The sequence below is a fragment of the Mus caroli genome, unplaced genomic scaffold (assembly GCF_978045245.1).
Source record: "Mus caroli unplaced genomic scaffold, Mus_caroli_1 scaffold_13, whole genome shotgun sequence".
Classification (NCBI taxonomy): domain Eukaryota; kingdom Metazoa; phylum Chordata; class Mammalia; order Rodentia; family Muridae; genus Mus; species Mus caroli.
In genome coordinates this window covers 1,181,139-1,208,333 of record NW_028227268.1, presented here as the reverse complement: position 1 = coordinate 1,208,333, position 27,195 = coordinate 1,181,139, and the positions used below count along the sequence as shown (strand labels likewise).

The 27,195-nt window shown below is 55.5% G+C and overlaps 2 protein-coding genes across 6 annotated transcripts in view; both read right to left on the bottom strand.

Moving 5' to 3' along the window:
- Positions 1–6,380: 6,380 nt before the first annotated feature.
- Fasn (fatty acid synthase) lies at positions 6,381–23,567 on the bottom strand. Its single transcript, XM_021177126.2, has 43 exons — positions 23,465–23,567; positions 22,163–22,298; positions 21,521–21,673; positions 20,210–20,383; positions 19,841–20,041; positions 19,554–19,676; positions 19,339–19,454; positions 19,113–19,247; positions 18,040–18,502; positions 17,735–17,922; positions 17,287–17,476; positions 16,768–16,862; positions 16,424–16,558; positions 16,146–16,349; positions 15,921–16,036; positions 15,610–15,782; positions 15,345–15,536; positions 15,189–15,269; positions 14,918–15,097; positions 14,596–14,775; positions 14,317–14,520; positions 13,784–14,070; positions 12,951–13,337; positions 12,703–12,867; positions 12,507–12,625; positions 12,267–12,421; positions 11,955–12,158; positions 11,597–11,747; positions 11,336–11,514; positions 11,135–11,254; positions 10,904–11,026; positions 10,604–10,827; positions 10,230–10,431; positions 9,959–10,110; positions 9,755–9,846; positions 9,420–9,571; positions 9,094–9,339; positions 8,712–8,900; positions 8,335–8,562; positions 8,012–8,232; positions 7,795–7,893; positions 7,368–7,619; positions 6,381–7,284 (listed from the first exon to the last, which is right to left on the bottom strand). Exons 2-43 carry the CDS (start codon positions 22,287–22,289, stop codon positions 7,147–7,149), a joined length of 7,515 nt encoding a protein of 2,504 aa, XP_021032785.1. The 5' UTR covers positions 22,290–22,298; positions 23,465–23,567; the 3' UTR covers positions 6,381–7,146.
- Positions 23,568–25,978: 2,411 nt separating this feature from the next.
- Ccdc57 (coiled-coil domain containing 57) overlaps positions 25,979–27,195 on the bottom strand; it is a 107,681-nt gene continuing 106,464 nt past the window's right edge. For 4 of the 5 annotated variants that reach the window (XM_029484105.2, XM_085829344.1, XM_085829345.1 and 1 more), the window contains one exon: positions 25,979–26,404. In XM_029484105.2, coding sequence (XP_029339965.1) covers positions 26,166–26,404 — 239 coding nt within the window. In that variant the 3' untranslated portion in view covers positions 25,979–26,165. The remainder of the gene's footprint in view (positions 26,405–27,195) is intronic. The other variant, XR_015044901.1, reaches the window with a different exon arrangement.

Sequence of the window (27,195 nt, the reverse complement as noted above, 5' to 3'; positions counted from 1 at the left end):
CATATAGATCAGCCTGCTTCTGCCTCCTAGGAGCTAGGATGAAAGTGCTTGGGCGGTGTGTGCTGCTGTGCCTAGAAACAAGATCTCAACAGCAACAGCAGCTCTAAGAACTACCCCTTATGTCTCCCTCTCTCACCCATCCTTCCTAATACACAAACATGGCGTTATCATTGAGTTTTCAAACAGGGTCTCACATGGCTGACTTGGAACTTACTCTGTAGCCCAGACTAGCCTCAAACTCATGGTGGTCTTCTTGTTTCAGGCCCCCAAGGATTAAAGGTGCGCTCCACCAGCCTGAGCTTACCCGTCTTTCCCATTTGTTGACCTGAAGTTCATGTCTCCTTTCCGTACTCATGGCTCTCTTTTGGACACACGCAGTCCATTTGTTCTGTCAGTCACATAGAGTAGATATGTAGGCCATCTCCAACATTTTCAACTTTACATTGTTTTACAATGAATGTGTGTGTTTGTATGCACATGTGTATATGTGTGTGTGTGCATGTGTATGTATGTGCATGTGTGTGTACATGTGTATGTGTGTGCATGTACATATATATGTGTGTGCATGCATATGTGTATATGTGTGTGGTATATGCATCTGTGTATGTGTGTATGCAGGTATATGTGCATGTGTGTATGTGTGTATATGTGTGTGCATGTGTATAAATGTGCATATCTTTGTGTATGTGTGTTCATGTATGTGCGTGTGTGTATGTGTGTGTGTGTATGCATGTAAGTGTACTTAGGACACTTTCCAAGAAGTGCAAACACAGAGGTGATTTTTCTGTGTGCTGCCAAATCTCCCCCTTGAGACCCTTTGTTCTACGCCTCCCAGTCAGGTTGCTTATGCCAGCTTCCCTGTAAGCTCCACAGCACTCTGTGGTTATGTTTGCAACTGTGTCAACCTGACAGATAAGGAGCCATCCTCCTGGTTGTGATTATCATTTTTTATTTCCCTTATAATGAGAGGTTGAACATCGTTTTATATGGTTTGAGGTCTAATTGACTATTATTTTATTTATAAATCCCTTCTTAAACAGCTTCATGGAGGCATAATTAATATTTTAAAAATATATACAAAGTGGCAATTACATGTTTATAGATACCAGTATATACAAGTGAAACTGTTACAGTCAGATAATGAAAGTGTTTATCGCTACTCCCGGTTTCCCTGTGCCCTTCCCCAACTCTCTTCATCCATGACATGTTTGTTGCTTTATATGTGAACTTCTGTAGGGCTTTATTCGCATGGAACTGTGTCGAGTTTTTGGTTTGGGCCTGAGGTGCACAGCTCATTCTTTCCATGGCTGAGCAGTGTACTTTTATGGAACGTTCTAAAGTGTGTTTCTCCATTCACCTGTTTATGAATCTGGAGTGGTCTCTCCAACAGTTGCTGTGAATGTTCTTGTCAAATCTTCATGTGGACAGAGGGTAATTTATTTATTTTTGGTTTTTCGAGACAAGGTTTCTCTGTGTAGCCCTGGCTGTCCTGGAATTCACTCTGTAGACCAGACTGGCCTCAAACTCAGAAACCCACCTGCCTCTGCTTCCCAAGTGCTGGGATTAAAGGTGTGTGCCACCACTGCTCAGCAGAGGGTAATTTATGTACCTAGGAGCAGAATGGCAGATCATATATGCTTTTAAATGGATTTCATGTAGCCCAGGCTGGCCTCAAATTCTTTATGTAGCCAAAGATAACCTTGAATTCCTGATCCCTCCCACCCTTCTACCCAAATGAGTGCTAGGGTTACAGATATGTGCCACTATATCTGAATTCTTGTGTCATCTCCTCCTCCTCCTCAGTGGTGTGTGTGTGTGTGTATAAAAGGATTTATTTGACTTATTCCTCCCAATAACAGTCCATTATGAAAGGTCGTCAGGGCAGGTTTCAGAGATCTGGAGTCAGGAACTGAAGCAGAGGCCACAGAGGAGCACAGCTTGCTGCCAATGTGCAGCCCTGAGCCATGCCCACACATCATCTGTCTGGGACTTCTTTGGTGACTGCTGTGGACTCTGCATTACAAACATAAATACCCAGTCCCTGAGGCCATCTCACCCATCCAGTGAAGCATGTGAGTCATTGCCTCTCTGCACTTCTGATCTATATAGTCTACCGAAACTGTCTCTGTCAGAAAAGAAAAGAAAAGAAAAGAAAAGAAAAGAAAAGAAAAGAAAAGGGGAGGGGAGGGGAGGGGAGGGGAGGGGAGGGGAGGGGAGGGGAGGGGAGGGGAGGGGAGGGGAGGGGAGGGGAGGGGAGGAGAGGAGAGGAGAGGAGAGGAGAGGAGAGGAGAGGAGAGGAGAGGAGAGGAGAGGAGAGGAGAGGAGAGGAGAGGAGAGGAGAGGAGAAAGGATTTAGGGGGCCAGAGACATGGTTTAGCAGTTAAGAGCACTGACTGCTCTTCTAGATGTTCTGAGTTCAGTTCCCAGCAACCACATGGTGGCTCACCACCATCTGTAATAGGATCTGATGCCTTTTTCTGGTGTGTCTGAAGACAGCTATGGTGTACTTATATAAATTATATAAATACATACATACATACATACATACGTGATTTATTGTATGTGAATGAGTATTTGCCTAGACATATGGTGGCCTGTGGAGGTTGGAAGATGGTGGGGGATTCCCTGGAACTGGAGTTATGAGCTGCCATGTGGGTTCTGGGAAACAAACTCAGGTTCCGGAAGAACAGTCAGTGCTCTTAACTCCTGAGCTCTCTCTCCAGCCCCCAAAACTGTCTTAAACGTTCCTCTGTGTACACTCGGAATTGTATGACAGGGTCTCCTCTATGTACCGGGAGATGATCCTCCTGCCTCACCTCCCAAGTGGTGGGGATCAGGCCACCATACCCAGCTCTTATGTCAATCACTAAACCTGCGCTGGGGAACTAAGAGAAGAAAATACTGTATTTATCCATGCTTTTTGCTTTTCCACTTTCTTCCTGATATTTTAAGGCTCTCTTTTGTTGGAAAGGCTCTTTCTTTCTTTGCCACCTAGATTGCCCTTGAGCTTCTGATCCTCCTGCCTCAGCTTTTTGTTTTTCAAGACAGAGTTTCTTGGCTGTCCTGGAATTCACTCTGTAGACCAGGCTGGCCTTGAACTCAGAAATCTGCCTGCCTCTACCTCCCGAGTGCTGGGATTAAAGGCGTGTGCCACCACGTCCGGCCTACTATTGAGGTTTTGAGATAGGGTTTCTGTTTAACAGAACTGGCTGTTCTGGAACTCACTCTATAGACCAGACTGTACTGAATTCACAGAGATCCACCCACCCGCTTCTGCCTCACAAGTGCTGGGATTGGAGGTGTGCACCACCACTGCCTGGCCAGTGCTTTGTTTCTGTGTTGAGATTTCCCGTATTCACTGGTTTATTAGATATATTCTTTATTGCTCACTGCGTGTGGCGTCAACTGCTTTATTCTTTGTTGGGGTTACAGGTGCATGCCAATGACCCAGTTTACATCCTTTCCTTTCTCCTCTCTTTCCCCTCCCTCCCCACTCCCTCCCCCTCCCTTCCTCCGTGTTTTCTGATCGTGGAGATGAAACCTAGGGCCTCTTGAACAGTAGATGAGCATTCTACCCTGAGCTACATTCAAGCCCACTGACTGCCTCCAGTTTCTTCTCAAAGATCATTAACCGATGCTTATTTTTGTCTTCCCCGTTCAAGATTTTTTTCTGGTTCTTGGTGAATAAATGATATTAAGATGATGAAACCTTGCAGGCAGCTGGGATGCAACTAGTAGCCATCTTGCCTCAGACTCTCAGGTGCCTGTCAGAGCTGTACACTGCCATGGAGACGTCCGTCCGTCCCCTGTGATCTCCAGGCTCCTCCCACCCCATTCCTTAGATGTCCAAGGACCACTCCTGGCCCCCAACAGTTGGTCTCACATTTAGGACTCAGTATTTGGTTTGACTTCCCTGTCCTTGTTCAGTAGGTACCATGTACTGTGTGTGTGCAGGGGGTTGGGTAGCAACCTCACTCACTCCATCTTCCCACAAGTGGAAAAGCTTTTGCTTCTATTTTTTCTTGTTGGTCTTGTTGCCTGTGATAGACCTTAGCATATGACATGTTTCCTGAACCTACAAGTTGAAAATGAGCCCCCAGTGACCCCAGTTCTAAGGATTGAAAGCAGGGCCTTGTGCACATTACACAAAGGCCATTTTTTCCTCTCAAGCTGCAGCCCTGCCCTTTTACTCTGGGGCTCCAAATTACCCGAGGTCCCATCTCTTCCTGAGCTCTGTTCATTATTCAGAAATAAAACAAATCCTGTTCTCCAGAGGACTGACCAGATCATCGCCCCCCTTCCAGGGACCCTCACAGGACTGCCTCTCTCCAGAGGTTTTACTCAACAGTCCTCTCGCTTCCTACACACCTTACTAGTCTCAACACCTGGACCGGCACAGCTAGCTCACTTTTTTGGCTTGTGTCCTAGGGTCCGTGTGGGTGGTTTGATAGGTCTCTTCTGGGCTTTTTTGTCCCAAGACAGGGTTTTCCTGTGTGGTCCAGGCTGGCCTGGAACTGAAGTCCTCTTGCCCCTGCCTCTGGAGTGCTGGGATTAAAGGTGTGTACCATCACTGCCTGGCAGCCCCACCCTGCTTCTTATACAGCCCAGGCTGGTCTCTGCCTGCTGGGCTAATGGGTGCTCAGGTACCCAGTGCTCCAGTCTTGAGCTTTGTTTGCACAGAGCAGTTTATTTAGCAACTTTGACCCTTAAGCTCTTTGAGCTTTTGTTTAAATTTTAGTTTTATGTGTGTGAACGTTTTGCTTGCATGTACCTCTAAGCACTCAGTGGTTCCTGCAGAGGGTGTCAGGTCCCTTGGGGCTGGAGGTGCTAAGGGTCACTCCTCTACCCCCTTAGAATCTTTTTGTTTTTTGTATAGACCTGGCTGTCCTGGAACTCAGAAATCCACCTGCCTCTGCCTCCTGAGTGCTGGGATTAAAGGTGTGCGCCACCACTGCCAGGCCTTAAGAGTCTTTTTGTTTGTTTGTTTTTCGAGACAGGGTTTCTCTGGGTAGCCCTGGCTGTCCTGGAACTCACTTTGTAGACCAGGCTGGCCTCGAACTCAGAAATCCGCCTGCCTCTGCCTCCCAAGTGCTGGGACTAAAGGCGTGCACCACCACACCCGGCTTGTTAAGAGTCATTTTTTATTACATCAACGCTACTGTAGCTGAGGCTGCAGACGACTCCTATTCCTGACTAATGTAAAGAATCATACTGACAAGCCAGATCTTAAGATCCCTGTGAACAGCAACTGCTCTTTTAAGTTTTCATTTATTTCAGTTTTGCTCCACTCAACAGATGTGTGGAGGTCAGAGGACAACTTAGTCTTTTCTACTGCTGCATGGGTTCCAGTGATCAAACTCAGGCTGCACAGCAGCTCGACTCTATCCACTGAGCAATCTCATCACACCCAGCTTATGTCTTGTTAGGCAATCACAAAGAACAGGAAGGAGCCTCATGATTTTATTGCCTCTTATCCATTAATTTTAAGGACCACACAGGGCCTTTCTGCGAGTTTATAAATCTGCTCCCTTGAGTCAGTAAACTCTAACTAGGTAGAGACACTATAGAGATTGGGCAGGTCCTTTCCAGGAATGGACATGCAACTCATGACGAGAGCTGTAAGAATTTTTCTTAAGTGTAACTAGAGCCACCTAGATGCTTCAGCCTTAGGCTTATCACTCAGACTGGGACCCTCTGGACACCTTTGTACCCTACCAATGCAGTTGTCGAAGCTGCTGCTCTCTGGATGGGACCGAATGCTGCGGCCTTGTGACAGTCTCTCCTGGACACTCAAGCCTGGGGACTTTGCCTAGTCCAACAAGCTGCCCTGCAGGACCCACCATGCCTTAGCCCCAGGCCAATGTAGTTACACTGGCTGCTAGTGTGGGTCCACTAAACTGAGCCTACTTTTCTCTTGATCCTCCTCTTCCAAGCAACCTCCACTCCTCTGCTTACACACATGGTCAGTTCTGTGTGACTCAGGCCCTCGGCTCTGGTCATGTCACCTGTTTCCAGGGACATGCTTCTCACAGTGGTCACTTAAACAGTAAGTTTTCCTCTAGAGGGCTTGCACTAACTCTCAGTTGACTACAAGTAGAGGATGACGCTATTCTCTACCGCTGGGGTGGGGCTGTGACTAAGCTGGTGCCCTCAGGGCAACTTAAAGGTGGACAAATTCTGCTTGTACTACAGTGGCAAGGCCTCCAGCCAGCCCTCCATGCTGAAACACATTTCAGCATACTCCCCTTATACTGACAGAATGGCACACCCTCCAAGGAATCTCACTGGAAGAGCTGTGGAGGCCATTTGTGGGGAATACCCAGACGTATCAGAGCCTGAAGCTGGCCTGGACTGGAAAGAGACTGAACCGAAGGCAGTGCTCGCTCACGTGCAGTTTAATTGTGGGATCAGGAGAGCATCAAGAGCAGCATTTTTACCAGGTTGGTGTAAAAATGACATAGTCCAGACACTTCACACTGACAGCTGCAGGAAAGTCAAAACCCAAGCAGCATTTTCATCTTGGAAAACAGTCAGTGCCCGGTGCGGTCCGCAGAGTTAGGATGGCCCTGCATCATGGGGCAGCCGGGGAGTGCTGGGGACCAAGGGCCACAGGCTGCAGTGTCTGCTGGGGTCCTCGTACCCTGGGAACCAGCCCTCTCCATACCCTGCCCTGCAGTGAGCAGGGACAAGACAAAAAGGGGCTCCAGCCAGCAACCTGTGTATGAGTCTAGAAACTTTCCCAGAAATCTTCCCCACATGGCTTCTCCCATTTTAGGGGGTTCTGGAATGAGTCACCCTGGGGGTCTTTCCCAGCAATGCAATAAATATGAGAATTTAATGGAGAAACGACCAGCGTGGCAAATGCCACACGGTAGAAAAGGCTCAGTTTGGCTCCTGCCTCCACTGACTCTTCACAGACCAGGGTGTCTCCAAGTCAGTGGCTCTGGGAACCCCACTACGCGGCTGGGACACACACGCGTGATGGTCCTGTTTGTAGCAGCCACCAGGGGAGTGGGTGGTGCTGGGCCACTTGGGGGAGGGGTCCCACCAGCAGGACCCTCCCCAGTTCCTGCACTCAGGGTGTGGTGGGGATCGGAGCATCTCTGGTGGCAGGTGTGGAGCGTGGCTTCATGGTGGTCGGCAGGTCTAGCCCTCCCGTACACTCACTCGTGGCTCAGCCAGGGAGCTATGGATGATGTTGATGATGGATTCCAGGCCGCTGCCCTCCAGCAGTGTGCGGTGGTCACCCTCAATGATGTGCACAGACACCTTCCCGTCACACACCTGAAAATACTCAGGTGTCATTCTGTGACCACCACCAAGCAGCCCACCTGTGCGAATACACCTGCCTCACCTGTGCCACTCACCTGGGAGAGGTTGTAGTCAGCACCCAAGTTCTCGCCATAGGTGCCGCCTGTCTTGGCACGCAGCAGTGTCACGTTGCCATGGTACTTGGCCTTGGGCTTATACTCATCGGCTGCCCGGAGCTTGTGGTAGAAGGACACAGCAGCAAAGCTCAGCTCTCTGCGGTCCAGGCTGTGGTGGCTCTTAATGATGAGGTCCACGGAGGCGGCCACCCGGTCTTCCAGGCTCTTCAGCGGCAGCAGGGCCTCCAGCACCTAGGGGTGACAGTTCTGAGCATGTGGGGCGGGGCCACACAGTCTGCCCTGCCTTCATGAGCAGATGGGTTTCTGAAGAGGCACTCAGATCTCCCTGGTCCACTTTAAAGGCACACAGACCCCACTCCGCCCAGCCTTGCCTTCCCTGCCCTCTCTAGGGTGTCTCCACGCACACCTTGCTGTGTTCCACATCAACAAACTGCTTTATGAAGAAGCATAAGGCCCCAGCCTCGGCCTCGGCCTCACAGCCTGGGGTCATCTTTGCCCGGTAGCTCTGTCAGGGAAGGAGAGATTGCTGTGGCAAGTGCTGAAGGAACCAGGACCCTCCCAGAAGTGAATTCAAAGCCAAGACACAGGCGGCAACGCTTAGGACCAGTTGGCCCAGCTCTCACCTGGGTGTAGGCCAACACGTAGGTATGTGAGCCGTCAAACAGGAAGAGGTTGTTGTGGGTCGGGGCTGGGCCCTGCTGGGCCTGCAGCTGGGAGCACATCTCAAAGGCTACACAGGCTCCAAAAGAGTACCCAGCTATGCGGTAGGGCCCCTCAGGCTGCACCTGCTTGATGCAATCTATGTAGTAGGCAGCCAGGTTCGGAATGCTATCCAGGGGGGCAGCTAGAAAGACAAGCAGAGTGGCTTAGCAGTTAGCGAGGAACCAAGGCTCGAGGCAGCGAGTACTGCTCCGCAATGAGCACTGCTCAGCAATGAGCACAGTACCTTGGGTGCACTGCAGGCCGTAGGTGGGCACGCTGAGCTTGGCAGCCAGGCTGTGGAACACGGTGGTGGAACCCTCAATGGGGTGCACGAGGAACAGAGGCCGCTCAGAGCTCTGCACCGAGTTGAGCTGGGTTAGGGTAGGACCCTCAGGGTTCACCAGCAGTGTGCTCAGGTTCAGTTGGTGCTGCTTCAGAGACGTGTCACTCCTGGACTTGGGGGCTGTCATGTCTGTAAAGACGGAGGAGACAGGGTAGCCTCGGCTCGTGGGCTCGTGAGGACGTGCACACAGACTAAGCACAGGCCCCAGTGTTCTTTGTAAAAGGGCTGCCCCTGATGGGACACAGCAGGACTTTCTTAACCTGCTGCCTGGTACGCACCAGTAGCTGAATTAGCCTTGGAGGACATTTCCTGAAGTTTCCGCAGCGTGAGCTGCCGCACCTCACGCATGGGCAGCACCAGATCGTGTTCTCGTTCCAGGATCTGACGAACTTCGACACCCATGAGTGAGTCCAGGCCGAGGTCTGCCAGCGAGCTGTCCAGGTTAATACCTGTGAGGTCTCGGATGCCTGCCAAAGGGGATAAGTGGCCATTATGTAGAAGGGGACATGGGGACCAGGAACATGCTGTGGCTCTCCAGCATTACTAACAATCACCCAGCCAAGCATTCAGACCACAGAACTCTGTCCTCTGCTTCTACAGATGGGAAAGCTGATACTCAGAGAGTCAACTGGGTTGGGAAGGACCCCGAAGCTGGCTTACCTAGGATGTGTGCTACAGCTTTCACCAGATCCCTCTGGGCGTCCCCGTCCCCATGGGCCACAGCTTTCTTCTCAGCCATCACAAAGCTGCTCAGGACTGCGTGGGGCTGATTCAGGAAGAGGTCCAGCACCTCCATGCAGGAGGAGATGCGCTGAGGCAGCGTACCTCCGATGACTGTGTCATTGGTGCCCATCGCTTCCAGGACAATGCCCACGTCACCGATGGCACCCCACTGCACGGCAAGGCCTGTGAGCAAGGGAGGCAGCGGGTGAGGTGCTTTGGGGAGTGAGACCACAAGCAGGGGCGGGCTGGACAGAGAAGCCCACCTGGGAGGCCATCGTGCCTGCGCTGTTCACATATACGCTCCATGGTAGAGTTGGCGAAGCCGTAGTTAGTTTGGCCAGCATTACCACGCCCGCAGCTTACAGAGGAGAAGGCCACAAAGTAGTCCAGCTCAGGGCAGGCTTCCCGGGTTGCCCTGTGGGTGCGTATGTCAGTCTGATAGCTCAGAAACCTCTCATGTCCCTAAGCCCATAACCTCCCCAGGGCAGTCCTAAGGCCACAGGTGGCACAGCTTCCCCTCCCCAGACCCTGGAGCCCAGCAGGAACCAATACACATTGCGAGCATGCGTAAAACTTAACAGAGGGACTGACGGCCCACCTGTCAAGGTTCAGGGTGCCATTGTACTTGGGCTTGTTGACATCCTGGAAGAGCTCTGGGGTCTGGTTCTCCAGCATGGCATCCCTCAAAACCTGGAAGCAGAGGTTTTAGTGCTTGCTGCAGCTCTGAGATTCTAACCCCACTTAGCAGCTACCCTGGGTCTCAGGCTCTAGAGGTACGCAGAGCCCTGCCTGCCTTTCTTACCATGGCCAGGTTGAAGACACCCCCAACAGGCCCCAGCTTTGTGGCTTCGGCGATGAGAGCACGGGCCCCCTCCAGTGAGCTCACGTTGCTTGTTGACACGAGCACCTGGATGCCCTGGCGTCTCCACTCCCGAACGTGCTTGGCTTGGTAGCCTGTGGGACACAGGGCTATGGAGCTGCACCAGAGGATAAGCGTGGCCTGCAGCCCTTCCCAGAACACCTCCCATCAAAGGGAAGCCTACATTAATTACCAGCTGTTCCTACTCGCTTACCGGTGCGGATTCCAGATCGGGAAGTCAGCACAAGCCTCTGGGCTCCGCGAAGCACGAGCCACCGGGCCAGCTCCAGGCCAAAGCCACCTAGGCCACCAGTGATGATGTAACTCTTATGGGCTGGGCAGAAGGTCTTGGAGATGGCAGAAATCAGGGTGGGCTGAGCCCCTGGCAGCACAGCCTCAGGCTCCTCCTCCCGTACCTGCAGATAAGTAGCAGTGGCTGAAGGTGCTGGTACCAAGCCTGCTGACCCCTGCACGGCGTAGAGAACCAACTCCTACACCACGATGTCCTCCCTCCCACACACGCCCGCCACACACAGTAACAAACTAAGAAAGGCCAAGGCGGGCTGGGCGCCGAGGACCTCGGCTCACCTGGACAAGGACTTTGCCAATGTGTTTCCCCTGAGCCATGTAGCGGAAGGCATCTTCCACCTGGGACTTGGGAAACACTGTGCACTTGAGGGGCTTCACGACTCCATCACGGATGCCAGCTTTCAGGAGCGCCGCCACCTCCCGCCAGCTGTCATTGGCCTCCTCAAAAAGGGCGTCCAGCAGGATCCCATGGAAAGTGACATTCTTCAAGAAGATAGCCATGCCTGAATAGGAGAGTCATGTTCACTGATGGACGCCTCTGGCCCCAACACCAGCCCCCACCCCTGCTCCCAATCATACCCAGAGGGTGGTTGTTGGAAAGATCAAATTTGCCAATCTCTAAGAAGCGACCATGCTGAGCCAAGCACCGCACACTGGCCTGCAGTTTCTCTTCTGCCAGTGAGTTGAGGACCAGGTCGACCCCTATGGTGGCAAACAGGTCACTCGGTCAGGGTGGGCTCACCCATACACACCTCAGTCCAGAGGGCCAGACTGACTGTGTGGTCCACTCTCCAGGGGACACGTACAGACCTTTGCCACCTGTGTGCAGTAACACATGCTGCTCAAATGATGTGTCCCTCGAGTTAGCAAAGCTGGTGTCATCAAGTTGAGGGAACCTGGCCTGGAGGTATGCTCGCTTCTCTGCGGAGCCTGTCAGGGGAGAGACCCCAGTGAGTTTGGGGCACGGGGCTCAAGAAGCTCCAAGGGTTTGGGAGAGGCAAGGGGCCTTACCCACAGTGGTGAAGACGCGGCAGCCCAGACTGAGGGCAATGGAAATGGCAGCTTGGCCTACACCACCTGAACCCGAGTGGATGAGCACAGTCTCCCCACGCTGGATGCGCCCACGAACCACTAACGAGTAGTAAGCAGTGGTATAGACGACGGGCACAGAGGCCGCCTCCTCCAGGGTCCTGAGGGTACACAGCACAGGATCGACTCAGCCTGGCCACCAACCAAGATCACATCATCTCCCAACTGCAGCCACCCACTCACCAGCTGGAGGGTACATCCCAGAGGAAGTCGGGTGATAGCAGGACTGAGGTGGCCAGGCCTTCTGCAGGTACCAGCCCCATCACACGCCGGCCGCACCTATCCCGGCCTGAGAACTCCATGCCAAGCATGCAGTCTCGGCTGGCCCATTTACCTGAGCAGACAGAAGGGAGGCTCGCGTTAGACCCCACTCTAGGACAGGTTGTCAGGGGCACAGGGTGCAAGTACAGCCCTGGTGCTGGGGACCCTCTCTGCCCCAGGAGCTGTGCAGGACGACTTCCTTCTCGCTGGGCTGCTATGGCACAGGCACGTTCCCTACTCCCACAGCAACCCAGTCACAAGACCCCATCCTGGTTGGCACCTGGAATGGCATCAGGGGACAGCTTGCCCGTGGCCAGCATGATGTCTCGGAAGTTCAGTGAGGCGTAGTAGACAGTGCAGAGCTGTGCTCCTGAGCTCACGGGCTGCGTGTGCTTCAGGGGGGAGGAGACCCAGCGGATGGAGGCAAGGTCCCCTCGGGTGAGGACATTTACAAAGGCATGCGCTGTCTGCTCCTTGGGCTTGTCTGAGGGAAAAGAAAGCAAGGATATGTGTGCCACAGTGCCTACCTGCCCAGCTCTTTGTCCCCCACCTCCTCCTTGGCCTGTCAGGTATAGGGCATCAGTGGGCTCACCCTGCTCTAACTGGAAGTGACGGAAGGCACCCCAGGCCCCGTCCCGGTACACGTTCATCACGAGGTCATGCTTTAGCACCTTCTGTAGCTCTGAAGAGCCAGGGTCCAACTTGGGGACGTGAGATGTGTTGCTGAGGTTGGACAGCAGGATGCACCTGTGGGGCAAAGTGGGTAAGGAGACCAAGCCTGGAGGGAGGGGAGGAGGAAGAGTAGGCAGGCACCTCTCAGAGTCTTTCCTACCGAATTCGGTGTCCACCCGGCTCTTTTCGGAGACAGTTCACCAAGCCCACCACACCCGAGGTGGGGCAGTCCATGGCTGTTAGCCACACAGGCTGGGAGGAGGACGTGGCCAGAGTGCTCTGCAGGATAAAGGAGGGTCAGCCTCAGGGCTGTTCATATGCCAGGCAAGGCAAGGTACCCAGCCCCAGAGCCTGACCTTCAGAGAGTCCACCCACTGGAAGCTGGTATCCTCCACAGACAGGAAGACAGGATTCTCCCGTGGGGTGGCTCGACGGCACAGGAACAGCGCAGTACCGTAGAAGGACCTTTTAAGGCCCACCAGGTGTAGTGCCTTCCTCGAGAACAGGCTCTCCCACTCTTCCTACGTGTATGAAGTCTCGTTAAGTACTGAGCTGGCCAAACCATACCCAGCCCTTACCTGCCCTGCGTGCCTAGGCGCAGTACCTGGCTTAGGAGGCTGGGTGCAGGCTGCACCTCAGAGGGGAGGCAGGCCAGGGTCTCCCCAAGGGCGTGTCCTTTGAGCACTGTGTGCATTAGCAGGAAGCCACCTTCCTTGAGGGCAGCTACCATGTTGTCCAGGGCCAAGGCTGGATCCCCCAGGGTGGCTAATGCACAGTTGCACACCAGAAGGTCAAGGGTACCCAGGCTGCTGGGCGCAGGGTCAGAAGGGTTCCACTGGCCCTGCGCCACATCGTGCTGCTGCAGTTTGGTCTGAACATCCTTCAGGGCCTGGGGGTGCCGGTCGGTGGCTGTGTATTCCAGTTGTAGCATGGGCTGGGTGTTGAGCAGTGCCGGGATGCGGGAATACAAGTGACCTTCTCCAGCCAGCACCTGGGGTGGGAGGGCATCTTACTGGGGTGGGAGGGCATCTTACTGGGGTGGGAGGGCATCTTACTGGGGTGGGAGGGCATCTTAGACCTGTTGTCTCTAGGAAGCAGAACCCTGGGGACTGGGTGAGCACCCCCCCGTGCTGATCAGTCTCATGTTGATGCCAGCCAGGAGGCTCTTCCAGTGTTCTACTCTACTCTCCTGTAGACTCTGCCTATGACATCCTAGCTGAGAGCCCAGAGCATCCCAGGGTTCTTTCCCCTAAGCCTTCCTTCTGGTATCTCATCCCCTGGGCTAGTAGCAGTGAAAATATTTCCAGTCTTTTAGGGTGGAACAAACCAAAGCACAAAGGCACAGAAAGCTGCTACATCATGGCTGCCTGTTTCAGGTTCGGGCCCGAGACTGCCCCAGATGCATGCACATGGCCTGTCCATCTTTCCAGCACTCACCTCTGCCACCTTCATCTTGAGAGTAGACAAGTTCTCCAGGGCTGTGTCTACGCAGGCCTTGAGGGCCTGGGAGTTGAGGAGGCCACTGATCAGAGGGTCTTCCGGCAGCAGGAGCCTCTCTTGAGCCAGCGCTTCTCCCAGCTCCAGCTGCAGGTTCCCGTTGAGCTGCAGTTGGCAAGCAGCTGCCAGGAGTCGAGGCAGCCCATGCTGTGGAGGGTCCTCTTGCCCAAGCACTGCCGCCTTCAACCCTTGCTGGGTGGCCTTGGTCTGCAGAGCCTGTGCCAGACCTGGGATGGAGAAAGGCCTATGTTCTCTCTCTAAGGCCTCCCGCCAACTTCCAGGGCCCACTTCCTAGCTTGTCCACAGCAGAAACAGCCGCGGGAAGGAATAAAGGATGCAGTAGTTTTGTGCTGGAGGCCCATGGAAGGTAGGCCGCTCTCATCCACCCCAAGCTCCCCACTGTCCAGGCCTTGTCTGGCGGGTTTCAGAGGCAGAGAGTGAAGGAGGAGGGGAGAAGGCTTGGGGACCCTCACCCTTGCACAGCTGCAGCTCCTTCTGCAGGGCAGTGCTCTCAGACAGGCACTCAGCCTCCATGTGCGGTGTGAAAACAAACTTCTCCAAGGTGGGGACCAGCTGTTCTTGCTGCCGCCGCGAGGTTGCTGTCGTCTGTAGTCTCGAGATGTGGACACCGCCAGAGACCGTTATGCCCAGACAGCGGCTCGTTGTCACATCAGCCACTATGGAGACACGCTGGTTAGTGTAGGCAATGCCCAGCCCAGGATGCAAGAGCATAGAGCTAGGGCCAGAGCTACCTTGAGTGTCCTCCTTCAGCGTGTACACCTTCTGACGGTGGGTGGCAGGGTCGATGTAGATGGCGGTTACACGGGTAGGTAGCTGCAGACTCTGCTGGCTGGAACCCAGAATGGATACCTGCAGCATTGTGTCCATGAAGGTCACCCAGTTATCTTTCCAGAGCAGCTTGCCTTGTTCACCTGCAGCAGAGGGGCTGGTCAGCACCCCAGGCCTCGCCTGCTCCAGCACCTCTACATCCTTCCTCCCTGTCTTCCCCGTCCCCAGCAGGACATGGCTTCTGGCAGTCATGCTCAACTGACTCAAGAGGTTGCTCTTGCCCACCTTCAAGGGTGGCCTCACAAATGCCCTGGAACTGAGGGCCATAATCATAGCCACGCAGCCGCAGCTCCTTGTATACTTCTCCCTGGGTAAGGCGGGAGACCGATGCAGACTCAGGGGGTGTCGGGACTTCCGGGTGGTCAAATAACTTGGAGTTCGGGTCTTCCCACAGGTACACTTTTCCTGTAGGAGACAAAGCAACAGGAGGGCTTTAGCATGGGGCAGGCCAGGAGCTGGGATCCCTCACCCACAGACCCGGCCAGGCCCTACTCACCGCTCACAATCAGGTTGCCAGTGTCAGACACCTCAAAGGCATGGGAGGCCTCTAGCAGCCTCACCTCCAGGGGCACGGTTCCTGCAGAGGAAGAAGGAGGGTCAGCAGAGCAGGCGTGACAATCAATCAGCAGCCCCTACCGAAGGGGCCTCTTACCTGTCTTGGGTAGTATAGTGGCCTGATGAAATGACACATTCTCAAATACCACAGGGGTGTCTTCTAGGGACAAGCCCAGGCTGCGAGCCAGTGTCTTCCACACCAGGCACAGGTAGCCAGTGCCGGGGAAGATGACCCGGCCGTCAATGCAGTGGTCTACCAGATAGTGGTCGGGCGACTCAGGACTGGCGTCTGTAAGGACAAATGGCTCAGCACTGGCCCACAGGCCTGGGAAGGAACCTGCCCGCCATGAGGCCTGGCTCACCGATGCTGTAGACTGTAGCAGAGGAGGAGCTGGAGCCGTTGGGGAAGTCTTCAGCAACTGGGACATCCCAAGTCTGACTGTGGTCCCACTTGATGTGAGGGGAGATGAGAGGAGTCCCTCGGGGAGCCGGGAACTCCACAGGTGGGAACAAGGCGTTAGGGTTGACATTGATGCTGGTGATAAAAGAGCTGAGTGACATACCTGGCCCCAGGACCGAGGGCCAGAACTGAGCTAGGCTGACAGCAACCCCTCTTCTGGGTGGGTGGGTGGTGTGGGCCCCTAAGGGAGCAGTAGAAAGAAGTGAGACCTACCCTGTGAGGTGCACCTTGCCAAGGTTGGTGAGAAAGAACTCCAAGTTATCTTTATGATCCCTCTTCATCAAAGGAATGATGGTGCAGCTGGACTTCACACCTCGCTTCAGGACAGCCTACACAGAGCAAAGGGAGGCTGGGCTCTGACCCCTTCCGTGCCACACTTGCCTTCTCCAGTGACTGGCAGGCTGCTGGGCCCCTATCCCAGGTGGACCAGGTGCTCACCTGCAACAGTGCATGGGGCGCAATCTCCAGCACCACGGCTTGTTCAGGGATGTGCCACAGCGCTTCCTGGAAGAGCACAGGGCTCACCAGGTTGTTGACATTGTACTCGGCAGAAGATGTGCGGGCCAGGCTGCTCTGCCACTGGGCCTCAGGGATAGAGGTGCTGAGCCATCGAGCTGAGCGTGGCCGTGGTTCCCGGATCACCTGCACAGGAGCTGGGTTAGCACGTGAAGTCACATCACCCGCCCTCAGGTCCACGCATATGGCCAGGTATTCACCTTCTTGAGAGCCTGCAGCAATGTGGGGGCAATTCCTTCCATGAAGTAGGAGTGGAAAGCCAGGCCTCCGGTTCGCACCTCCTTGGCAAACACACCTTCTTGCTTTAGCTGCTCCACAAATTCATTCACTGCAGCCTGCAGGCATCAAGGAGAGTGGTCAGGGCGCCTGGACTGGCTCTCCCTGGTCAGACACACAGTCCGCCCAGCTTAGGTTTCACCCAGAGGGCCTGAGACAAGGGGAGCTCCCCAGTTGGGCCTAGACACAGACTGAGGAGGCCTTGCCTCCTAGGTAGGGCCAGGGCAAAATGCAGGGAATAGAAGTCCTGTCAGGACTGCAGGCCCACCTGAGGTCCAGAGATGGTCACGGTGTCCTCAGAGTTGTGACAGGCAGGCACCACGCCAGCGGGGCAGCGCTGTTTACATTCCTCCCAGGACAAACCTGCCAACAGAGTGGCTGGCCTCAGAGCCCAGCCCATCCTCCTGGGCATGAGCACTACCTGGGGCCAATGGTGTTGGTGGAATGACAAGTGTCTGCCGCCTTCCAGGGCATTTCCACCCCTGCCATGTCTGATCTCAAGGGAAGCGTCAGGGTGAGCAGCTAAGGAGCTGGGCAGTGAACACCCAAGGGCTGGTGAGAAGCTCTCCTCAGCTCCCTGACCTTCATCTCATGTGTGTGGTGTTTCAGACTCTGCTCAGGCCTGTGGGGTCGGAACTGAAGATAACCTGAACAGAGTGACCTCTCCCTTTGCAACCCCATGTCCTACACCAAAGCAGCAGGTTGTTTTGGAGGACCCAGGACAGAAACCCCTTCCAGGAAGATGCTGGTGCCTAATGAGGTTGGGGGCCCTTTGGAGGATGCCTACCAACAGCTGCCATGGATCCAGGCGGGAGGTGGGCATCTTTGATGCACTGGCCTCGCCAGTAGGCTGCAAGCACAGCCTCTCTCTGGGAGAGACAGCCATCCGCATAGCCACAGGCAACCTCTCCCAAGGAGTGCCCAATGATGCCGTCAGGTTTCAGTCCCACAGAAGTCAGTAGGTCGATGAGGGCAATCTGTGAAGCAGTGACCCAGGCCATGTCACATAGCCCCTAGATCACTAGCCTGACAATCCCTAACCGTAAAGCCCAGCAGGCTAAGCGTACCAGGCCTCTCTCAGGGACCTCTGAGAAAGTCCTACCCTTCCCCAGGCTCATACCAGTACAAGGCTCTGCCTACACACCAGACTGGTCCAGGACTATGTGACTCTGGGTGCGGAAGGCAGGACCTTGGCACAAGTGCCACAGGATGCCGGCACCACACGGGTGGCATACCTGGATGGCAGTGAGGCTCACAAAAGCATGCACGATGTCATCAAAGGTGCGCTCATCTGTGCTCAGCAGCAGGTCTGACACTTTCACTCCCAACGGCTTCACAGCCTCATCGGAGCGCAGGATAGACTCGCGGAAGCTGTCCAGGCGCATGAGGCTCAGCCCCATCCCGCGCCACTGAGTGCCCATCCCTGTGCCAGAAAGCTTATCAGGGCCACAGCATGGCCACTCATCAGCCTCACCCTCAAAAAAAGGGACACCCCCCTCCTCCTTTAAGGGCCAGCCTGGGAACACAGGGGCAGGCTCACCTGAGCAGATGAACCAGAGTGGGCGCTTGTTGGTGGACACTTGCTGCACTTCCTGGACACTGCCTTCAACACCTAGCACAGTGTAACCCCTGAAGGGCATGGCTGCTGTAGGGGTTGCTGCAATGTCATTGAGCATGCTCACAAAGGCCAGGTCCTGGCTGTGCTGGCGGCCCTGTTCCAGCAGGCCCTGCACTGCCTCTACGGTGCGTCCACTGGCGTGCAGCAAATGGGGAAGGGCAGTGTGCGCGGTGGGCGCAGGGGCCTGCCGTGTGTTGGGCTGGAGGATGACATGAACATTGGAGCCTCCGAAGCCAAATGAGTTGATGCCCACGTTGCCACCACGAACAGGCAGGGGCCTATCGACCACCTGCAGCCGCCCATCAAGAAGTGCTGGGATCTCAGGGTTGGGGTTGTGGAAGTGCAGGTTAGGGGCCCAGACCCCATGTTCCAGGGATAACAGCACCTGCAGACAGAACACAGTTACTGGGCGGCTGTTCCCGCCAAGTGTGGCTACCTACCTCCCCTGGGCCCATGACCTGTGTGTGGTGCTGAGCACCAAGACCCTTGTCCTCTCTGACCTTGTTTTTTTGTGTCATCTAGGGTGCATGTCTCCAAGTTGAGGGGCCGTAGTCCTGAGCACACAACCCCCCCCCCCCAGGCCAGGCCCAGAAGCCCAAACAGTTGGGTCATCCAGACAACCACACATCCCCCAATGTAGAAGCAAGCTGAAGGTGCCAACAAGTGGACAGGCAGGTGTGCAAGGTCACCCAGCAGGAAAGGGCACGCCATAGCAGACGTTGGCTCGATCCTCCCTCACCTCAGTACGAGGCCTAGATACTTCTTCAGAACTGTACCCGTCCTTTTTGCAACCAAATTTTTCCTTTGGCCAGAAGCTATATAAGTCGGCACATCTACCACAGGGAACGCGCCATGAGGGTAGCCCCATGCTCCCACGGTGCAGTCAAAGGGCCAGCTGGTAGGCAGGCAGGAGCCCCAAGGTAGGCCAAGTAGTGGTCACACTACACCGCTAACCACATAACAGGGACTCTTGACCCAGAACCCAGCCTGCTCACCTTGGTCAGGGCTGCAAGCCCAGAGGCAGGCTCAGGGTGTCCCATGTTGGATTTGGTGGAGCCAATTAACAGAGGGGCCTGGCGGAAGGCGCACAGGGACCGAGTAATCCCATTCAGTTCCTGGGGGTCACCCACCTGCAGGGGACAGAGTAGGTTAAGGCTGCAGCCGGAAGGCCCTCTAACAAGGGTAGAGGAGTCACAGGTATGGGTCAGAAAGGGCTTTCACCTTGGTGCCCGTGCCATGGGCTTCAATATACTCAAGCGACTCCGGGGCCAGACCGGCTGGCTGATACAGAGAGCAGATGAGTTGTTCCTGGACTTCTCCAGAGGGGAATGTTACACCTACGGTAGATGGGTAGCGGTATGGTATGGTATCAAGCTTTGCATGCCCCTCTTCCCCATTTCTTATGATCCATGCTCTTTCTTTCCCTCCGTGCCCACCTTGCTCCTTGCTGCCATCTGTATTGGTGCCAGCATTCAGAATCGTGGCATAGACCCGCCGAGCCAGGGACTTCTTAGTCAGCAGAACAGCCACAACAGCCTCAGAGCGACAATATCCACTCCCTAGGGTAGATCAACACCTCAGCTAGGTGCTCTGGGGTGATGGGGTGTGTATGTTGTAAGTCTATACATGTGTGCCCCCATCAGAAGCCAAGATGCCACACTCAGGGTACAGGCTGGAGCCCTGCAAAGCAGAGCCTAATGATCGCTCCCCAGGCCACCCTTACCTGAATCATCAAAGGATCTGCAGGTGCCATCCGGGCTGAGCATGCCCAGCTTCATGAACTGCACAGAGGTGTTCGGCTTCAGCAGCAGGTTGATCCCACCCACAAGGGCCGCGGGGCATTCCCCACTGCGGATGGCCTGGTAGGCATTCTGTAGTGCCAGCAAGCTGGAGGAGCAAGCTGTGTCCAGGGCAATGCTTGGTCCTGTGGACAAGGGCAGATGCTGTCCCACACCACCTCCCCCTCACCCCCCGCCGGGGCCTTGAGTACCCCACTCAACGTTCCCCCAGGAATAAGTCAGTCCAAAAGGGTTGTCTAGGTGAATGCACACACGCAGCTGGGCCCGTGCCCAGGGCTGGGCTGCCCACCCACCTTTGAAGTCGAAGAAGAAAGAGAGCCGGTTGGCCATCATTGCACGCTGGCAGCCCACCATGCTGTAGCCCAGAAGCGTCTCGGGATCTCTGCTCAGGGCCTCGGATGCCTCTGAACCACTCACACCCACCCAGACGCCAGTGTTCGTTCCTCGGAGTGAGGCTGGGTTGATACCTGCCGGGGGCAGCAAGAGCCACAGGCTTGGGTGAGAGAGGTGCCATCAGGGGCCACAGTGGACCTCTAAGGTCTGGGTCAGGCAGCAACCCATAGGAAGCCATAGGAAAGACAGAGAACAGCATTGTCTGAAGGCAACTCCCTTGGCCTCTGGTGTTACTGGTGGGTCTCAAGAGGCTGCTGGCCAATGAGTTCTCTAGTGCCAAGGGCAGCCTGCCCTGGGACAGGCTGTGATAAGGAGATACAGGAACACAAAGGCCAAGTGTCCAAGCCAGGAAAGCAGAGGACCGTGGGTAACCCCCTGGGAGCTGTGCCCAGCCTTTGATAGAGCCTGGGCAGCCAGACAGGCCCGAGGTGAGGGCCTTCATTTTCACCAAGGGCTCGCTGGTCTTATACCGTACCCCAGAGCAGTTGTGCATCAAGCTGTCTATCAAGTATAGGGCTAATTAACATCTCCCAACCTGAAGCGCACCCCCGCCATACCAACCCACACTTGCTGCCCATTGTAGGGTCTTCTATCCCCGGGGACACATCCATGTCCAAAGCAGCAGGATCCAGAATAAGAGACAGCCAGTGGGACAGGGTTGTTGCCAAAGCTGAGCCCCTGCAGAGCTACCTGCTGTAAGCCCCGCCCTCAGCCCAAGAACAACCAGACATTGGGGAGTGAAGAAACTGGGGTAACAGGGCGCGCCTGGGACACTTCTAGTGTGCAGTTGTGAAACTGTGCCCTGCTCAGGGCCCCCGCCTCCTGAGCCACTGGCCCTGTATCAGGATTGGGGACATAGCTAGAGAGACCCATGCCAAGCCTGTCTCTTGATGTCTCAGAGCCAAAAAGATATTATTGTTGCATCTCCTTTTCCTTTTTTTTTTTTTTTTTTTTTTTGGTTTTTTTGAGACAGGGTTTCTCTGTGTAGCCCTGGCTGTCCTGGCACTCACTTTGTAGACCAGGCTGGCCTCGAACTCAGAAATCCGCCTGCCTCTGCCTCCCGAGTGCTGGGACTCCTTTTCCTTTTAATAGTACCGGGGATGAAGTCCAGGTTCTTGTGCACACTAGACAAGTTGCGCTACCACTGAACTACGTCCCCAGCCCTCGTTACAGTATGCTCTAAAAAGGGTAGTAATAGCCCAATGACCCACCTCCATCCACAATAGCTTCATAGCTGACTTCCAACAGCAGCCGGAGCTGGGGGTCCATTGTGTGTGCCTGCTTGGGGTGGACCCCAAAAAAGGAGGCGTCGAACTTGGACAGATCCTTCAGCTTTCCAGACCGCTTGGGTAATCCATAGAGCCCTGAGGAACATCACAGCCTCTGAAGCCAGGCTCCCAGAGAGTGACCCAGACTCACTGCTAGTGAGGAGTCCCAAAACAGCCACATGTGGGTGACCCAGAGTCAACCCTGTAGGAGGTGAGGCTGGCGACTGGGAGACCCTCTTCCTGCTCCCAGGCTGGCCAGGCCAGCCCAATGCTGACTCACACCTGTCCATCAGGTAGAGCTGCTCTGTGGCTCAGTTAGAGCCCATTGGGTGTGAGAGTCATCTTAGACACCATCTGCCAGCTCAGGGCACAGGCTGCAGTTGAGATATCCAAAGCGCCGGGCCAACCCCCTTCTATGATCCACCTTTGGTGTCCTCCACGTGGGGCCAACCAAGTCACCTGTCCCTTTTCATTCTGACCGGTTCTCAACCTCACAGCTAGCTCTACAGGGAGTTCCCTGTCTCCAGAAGTGCCTTGGTCATAAACTCTGTCCGTCCTGCTGCATGATCCCGAGGGGACACTCACCAGCTTTCCATCTCCTGTCATCATCTGTGACCATGTCCACACCACCAATGAGGTTGGCCCAGAACTCCTGCAGGTTCTCTGACTCGGGCAACTTCCCCGACATCCCGGCTATCACCACCTCCTCCATGGCTCTTCTCTGTGGGGTAAGATAACATGGTGGGTCTCTCACAGAGTCATTCCCAGCTACAGCCACCTGAATCCACAGGTAGCATACCTCAAGACTTTCTGAGAGCAAGGGCTCAGAAAGCCCCCAGTGGAAACTAGCAAAACTCAGCTGTAAACAACAGATGAGCTGAGTGCTTAGGTCTCCTTGCACTGATAGCTACTTCTGAGATTGTCACCCCTTCCAGGGTAGACACTTGACCTGGCCTGACCCTACCATGTCTTGCCAGAGCTACCTGGGACCATAGGATCTCCAGTTGCCTACTGGAGCTAGTCAAATCAGGAACTTGCAAACATAAGTGGGGCTTCAAGAAACAGGGTCTGGGACACTCTCACCTTAAGCCACGGGGAAGCCAGTGCGCTTCCCTTTCACGATGAGGGTGGAGACTGACTGCCGTTCAGTGCCAGCCAGGACGCCAGGCTTGGTTAGGACCCAGAGGGAACAGGCCCGACAACTAGTGAGTGCCCAGGCCTAGCAGGGCTGAGGCAAACCGATCCCCTGCCAATGGACCCCTTCAGCAAGGTCCAACCTGGAATACTACTCTCAGCTAGGTGCGGTTAGGGGAAAGGTGAAGCCTCTCGCCATCTGGTCGAACATTTTGTAACCTGGCCGAGGCAGCAGAAGGATCTGCTAGATCCTCCTGTCCCTAAGGCACTTGCCCAGGGCAGTTCAGGCCTTGCAGCCGTAGTCCAACGAGAAGGCTTCCGCGCCACCCAGCCGGTGAGGCCTGGATGGTCTGATGACTTCCGCTGAGGCCCCTGGGGCCTCGTGCGCACCCAGACCGGCATCTGCCCTCTCCAAGCTGAAGCCCGGGTACCACCGCGGCCTCCTGCGCCCTGCCAAAGCGGCCCAGTGCGAATGAAGGCCCCGGCCCCATCCACGAGTCGCCCAGCCTCCTGCACTCGGTTGGCGCGGCGCCCACGTGACAGCGGCCCGCCGCGCTGGCTCTCCGCACACCCCTCCCGCGCCCCTCTCGGCCCGATCGCGGAGCACAGTCGGGTGGCTGGCTGTCGGAGGGGCGCGGCGGCACTTTTGCGAGCGCAGGGGTGCCGAGGATGGGCGCCCGCCTATCCTTCCACTGGAGCCGTGGCATCCCGACACCGGCCTGCCGCCCCGGAACCTCGAACGCAGCGGCGTACCTGTCTGGGCTCTGGAGGCAGACGACGAGCGAGGAGCGCGGCAGGCGAACTGGACGGGACGCCGCTGCCGTCTCTCTGGCTCCCTCTAGGCCGCGCCGGCGCTATTTAAACCGCGGCCATCCCCGCGCGGCCACGCCACATGGGCTGACAGCTTGGCTGCGCCGCCCAGGCCAATGAGCGTCGGGGCTGCGCCCCGGGACCCGGCGCGCCGCCGCCGGTGGGGTGATGCCCGCGCGCGCCGCCCCCAGCCGGGACCCTGCACGGGCGCGCGCTGGAGCACAAGGAACGCACAGCCCCCGCCTGCTTCCGTCCCCGCCCCCGGCCTCGCGCGGGCCACGCGGGGCTCATCCCGACGCCCTCATCTCTATCCTCCCACCCCCACTCCCTCGGGGCCGGGGCCAGGTGTGCACTGTGCGCGCGCAGTGTGGGTCGGGCGTGCTTGGTCACATTGGGAACTCTGCACTGAGGAGGACACCAGGGCCACGCGGGGGGACAGGTCCGTGTCGCTGCGATTCCACGCCGTGATCGTAGCGCGCGCGGAGCCGAGGGGCGTGGCCTGCTCCACATCGAAACCAATCGGACACCGAGGCCGTTCTCGGTGGCCCAATGGCGGCGCGCGGGTGGGCGTTGCTAGGCAATAGGGTGATGGGCCGGCAACAGCGGCAAAGCACTTCGCAGGCCCCCGCGCAAGCGCGGTCGTTGACCCTGGCGGAGGGCGCCTCAGGCGGGGTTACTACCGGTCATCGTGGCCCAGCTTTCTCGGACTCCCACCCTTTGTGGCCGCCTTGGAGACCAGGATGCGGGCAGGGACGGGAGCAGTAGGCAGGATAGGGAACACTGACGGGCGCGTGCGGCGGCCTCCGGAGTCCGCTCAGTGTCCAGGCGCGGCCATCTGGCGAGCGGGATACCACCCCTCCCCCGCCCGGTGGGAACAAAGGAGCTGCTGCGCGCCTCCCTGAGTTGCTAGTTTCCGGGACCCTCTCCCTCCCTCCCTTTAAATTCCTTTTTTCAAAGGGTTATCGAATTTGGGGGCGGGAGATGACAAAACTCACCGTCCAAAAAGACACAGACTGCTCAGGGTTGGGCCCCTTGAGTGCCTAGAGAGGTTGTTCCCTTCCCTCCTTTCCTTCCACTACAGGCCCAGGCCACTAAGACTGACCTCCTTATGGGGCAATGGCCGGGGGGTGGGGGGTGGGGGTGCTAGTGTCAGTGGTCCTTGACTGCAAGTCTATAGCAAAAGCCAGAGCCTCAGAGCGTTGCTTGTCAACCCTGGCTTCTAGCTTCTCCAACGTGGCTGTCCACCCAGGCTTTCTGTGGAAGGAGGCTAAACAGAGACCCTGAAGGGCAGCCTATAGGACTGGCAGGTGTATTCTGCCCATAAGCTGGCTTGCCCCCAAGCTCTCCCATTTTGCCCCTATGCCTTTGTGGGTGTCTTTGGGTTTCAGGGCCAGCCTAGGAAAGTTTTACAAAAGGCCTGTACACATACTAGCCAGAGCAGTCCCACCCCAGCTCCTGGTGCCTTGAGATAGACCATGTTTGCCTTCTCACTGGCCAAGCTGCTGGCCAACCATAAGTAGTCAGCAGAGCTCTGCCCTCTGCAGCTGTCAGGGTCTCGGCTGGAGGAGATGTAACCCAGGGATTCAGAGTTTGGGCCGTACACAGAGCAGGATGCTAAGGGCAGAGCAGACTTCTCTGATCATCTTTTCACCAACGGAAGTTGCAGGGCTACATCTCAGAAACATGTGACAGAGAAAGTGGATTGCCAGATGTGGATATGGGAGAGCCACGTAAGGATGGCCTGCCATGGCCTCTGCCGGTCGTGAAAACAGCACAGTGTACCTAGGTGGGCTCTTGTAAAAGCATCCTATGGCTCTCTCTTTGCATATGCACCTTGAGAGCTACCTACTACAGACCCGCAGCAGGGGTGATTTGCAGATGTCTGCTACCTAGGCCTGAGTTTTTCAACTGGCATCCAAGACCACATTACTGAGTGTGGGCTTCCCTGTGATGTTGTGATGGCCCACCATGTGAGCCAGCCAGCTGGAAATCACTGTCAGGATTTTACACACACAGATGCAAAATTGAAGCTGCAAGAGTCAGAGTCACATACATGATTAGTCAAGGACACACAACAACCTGGACCTGGGAGCTGCCTGGACCCTGCAGCCCTGTGTGTCTGATACCCAGCAAGGCTAAGGCCATGGGCCTCTTTAAGTTCTGCTATGGACAGGAACTGGTCAGGCAGGTCTCATGAGGTTTTCAGTAGGCAGATGGGTCTGGTTCTGAGACTGGGCCTCTGGGTGGCCAGGCCCATGCTCCCGGGAGGACCTCTCACACAGTGTTCCTTGGGGACATACTTACTTTGCAGGTGGCCACTCTATTCTGCCCACCAAGCTCTGGAGGACAGTGTCACCGACAGGGCGAGTGCACAGTGGCTGTGGGTGGTGACAGGCAGGGGGCAGAGGCCAGCCCAGGCTCCAGCCTGCATTCCCCAAGTAGGACAAGACAGACAACTTCACAGGCCAAGCAGATGGAGGAGGCTTTAATTGCTCTTTAGCATCAGGAAGGCCATCATTTGGGATGCTGTCCTGTGCTCACAACCCACCTGTATACCATGTGTATTCTCACTCCCAACTTGTATAACCACAGGCCCCACGTACAAGGTGGAGCCCCTGTGCAGTCCCCTGCAGGAGGCTGAGACTTAGTCCTTGAGGTTGTAGTTGCGGATCCTAGGGGGCCGCTGCTGCTGGCAGTTTGTAGGTTTAGTTGGGTGAGACTTGATGGGTCTGGGGTGTGTGGCTTTTGGCTGAGCCTCCATCTTTAGCCCTTTGACAGCAAAGGCCTTCTGTATGGGGACAGGGCTCCGGTTGACCTTTTGTATGGGGACAGGGCTCCGGTTGACCTTTTGGAAACAGCTGGGTCCTGGAGGTGCTGGACACTCTACAGGCAAGAAGTAGAAAAAGATGTAGGTTAGGAACATGGGAAGGGCATGTGCTCAGAGCTGGTCACATCATAACAACCTGTAGGGACTCATATTCTGTTTTTCTTTGTGACCTAGCATTAGCCAGTGGCAGCAACTGTGTTGGGTCCTGACTAGGGTGCAAGAGGTGTGGGCATGGGCTTCACATATTTTCAACTGATCCTAGGCCTGCCTCTCCCCTAGCACACAGAAATCTGGACTCTGTAAACACAAGAAAGCAAAAACCAAAACACCCTGAGATGCTGTGACTGTTTCCTAAGGGCTGGTGGAGGGGAGGGGCGGTGGCAGGTGGCCCCCCTCCCATTCAAGCCAGGCTACCCCAATGAGAGTTCAGTCCTTCCTCGTCCTGTCCCTGGGGCCTGAGTATAACAGGGAGTACTCATGAACGCTTCTGACCACTTGCATCCCTAACAGAGACAGTCCAAGGACTGTCTGGCAAGCTGTACTCCACACGGGTACAGGTTAAAGCCTAGAGCAGCCCTGCCAGTGTCCACTTGACCCATGGTCTAAGTGGTCATTTTACTGCTGCTGCGGCTGCTGCTAGAACCCAGACGTAATGGGTAAGTGCCTGCTAGTAAGCCATTTCTAGCTTTGTAGATGGCGATCTTTGTCTTTTAAGCTTTTCTGTCCTTTGAGTCTTTGACACTAAAAATGTATATCTTTTCTAAAACCATTTCGTTTCCCTTGGGGACACACAGACCTGTCCTTCCTCCCTGGCAGCCTGGCCCAGCAGACAGGAAGCTTCTAGTTT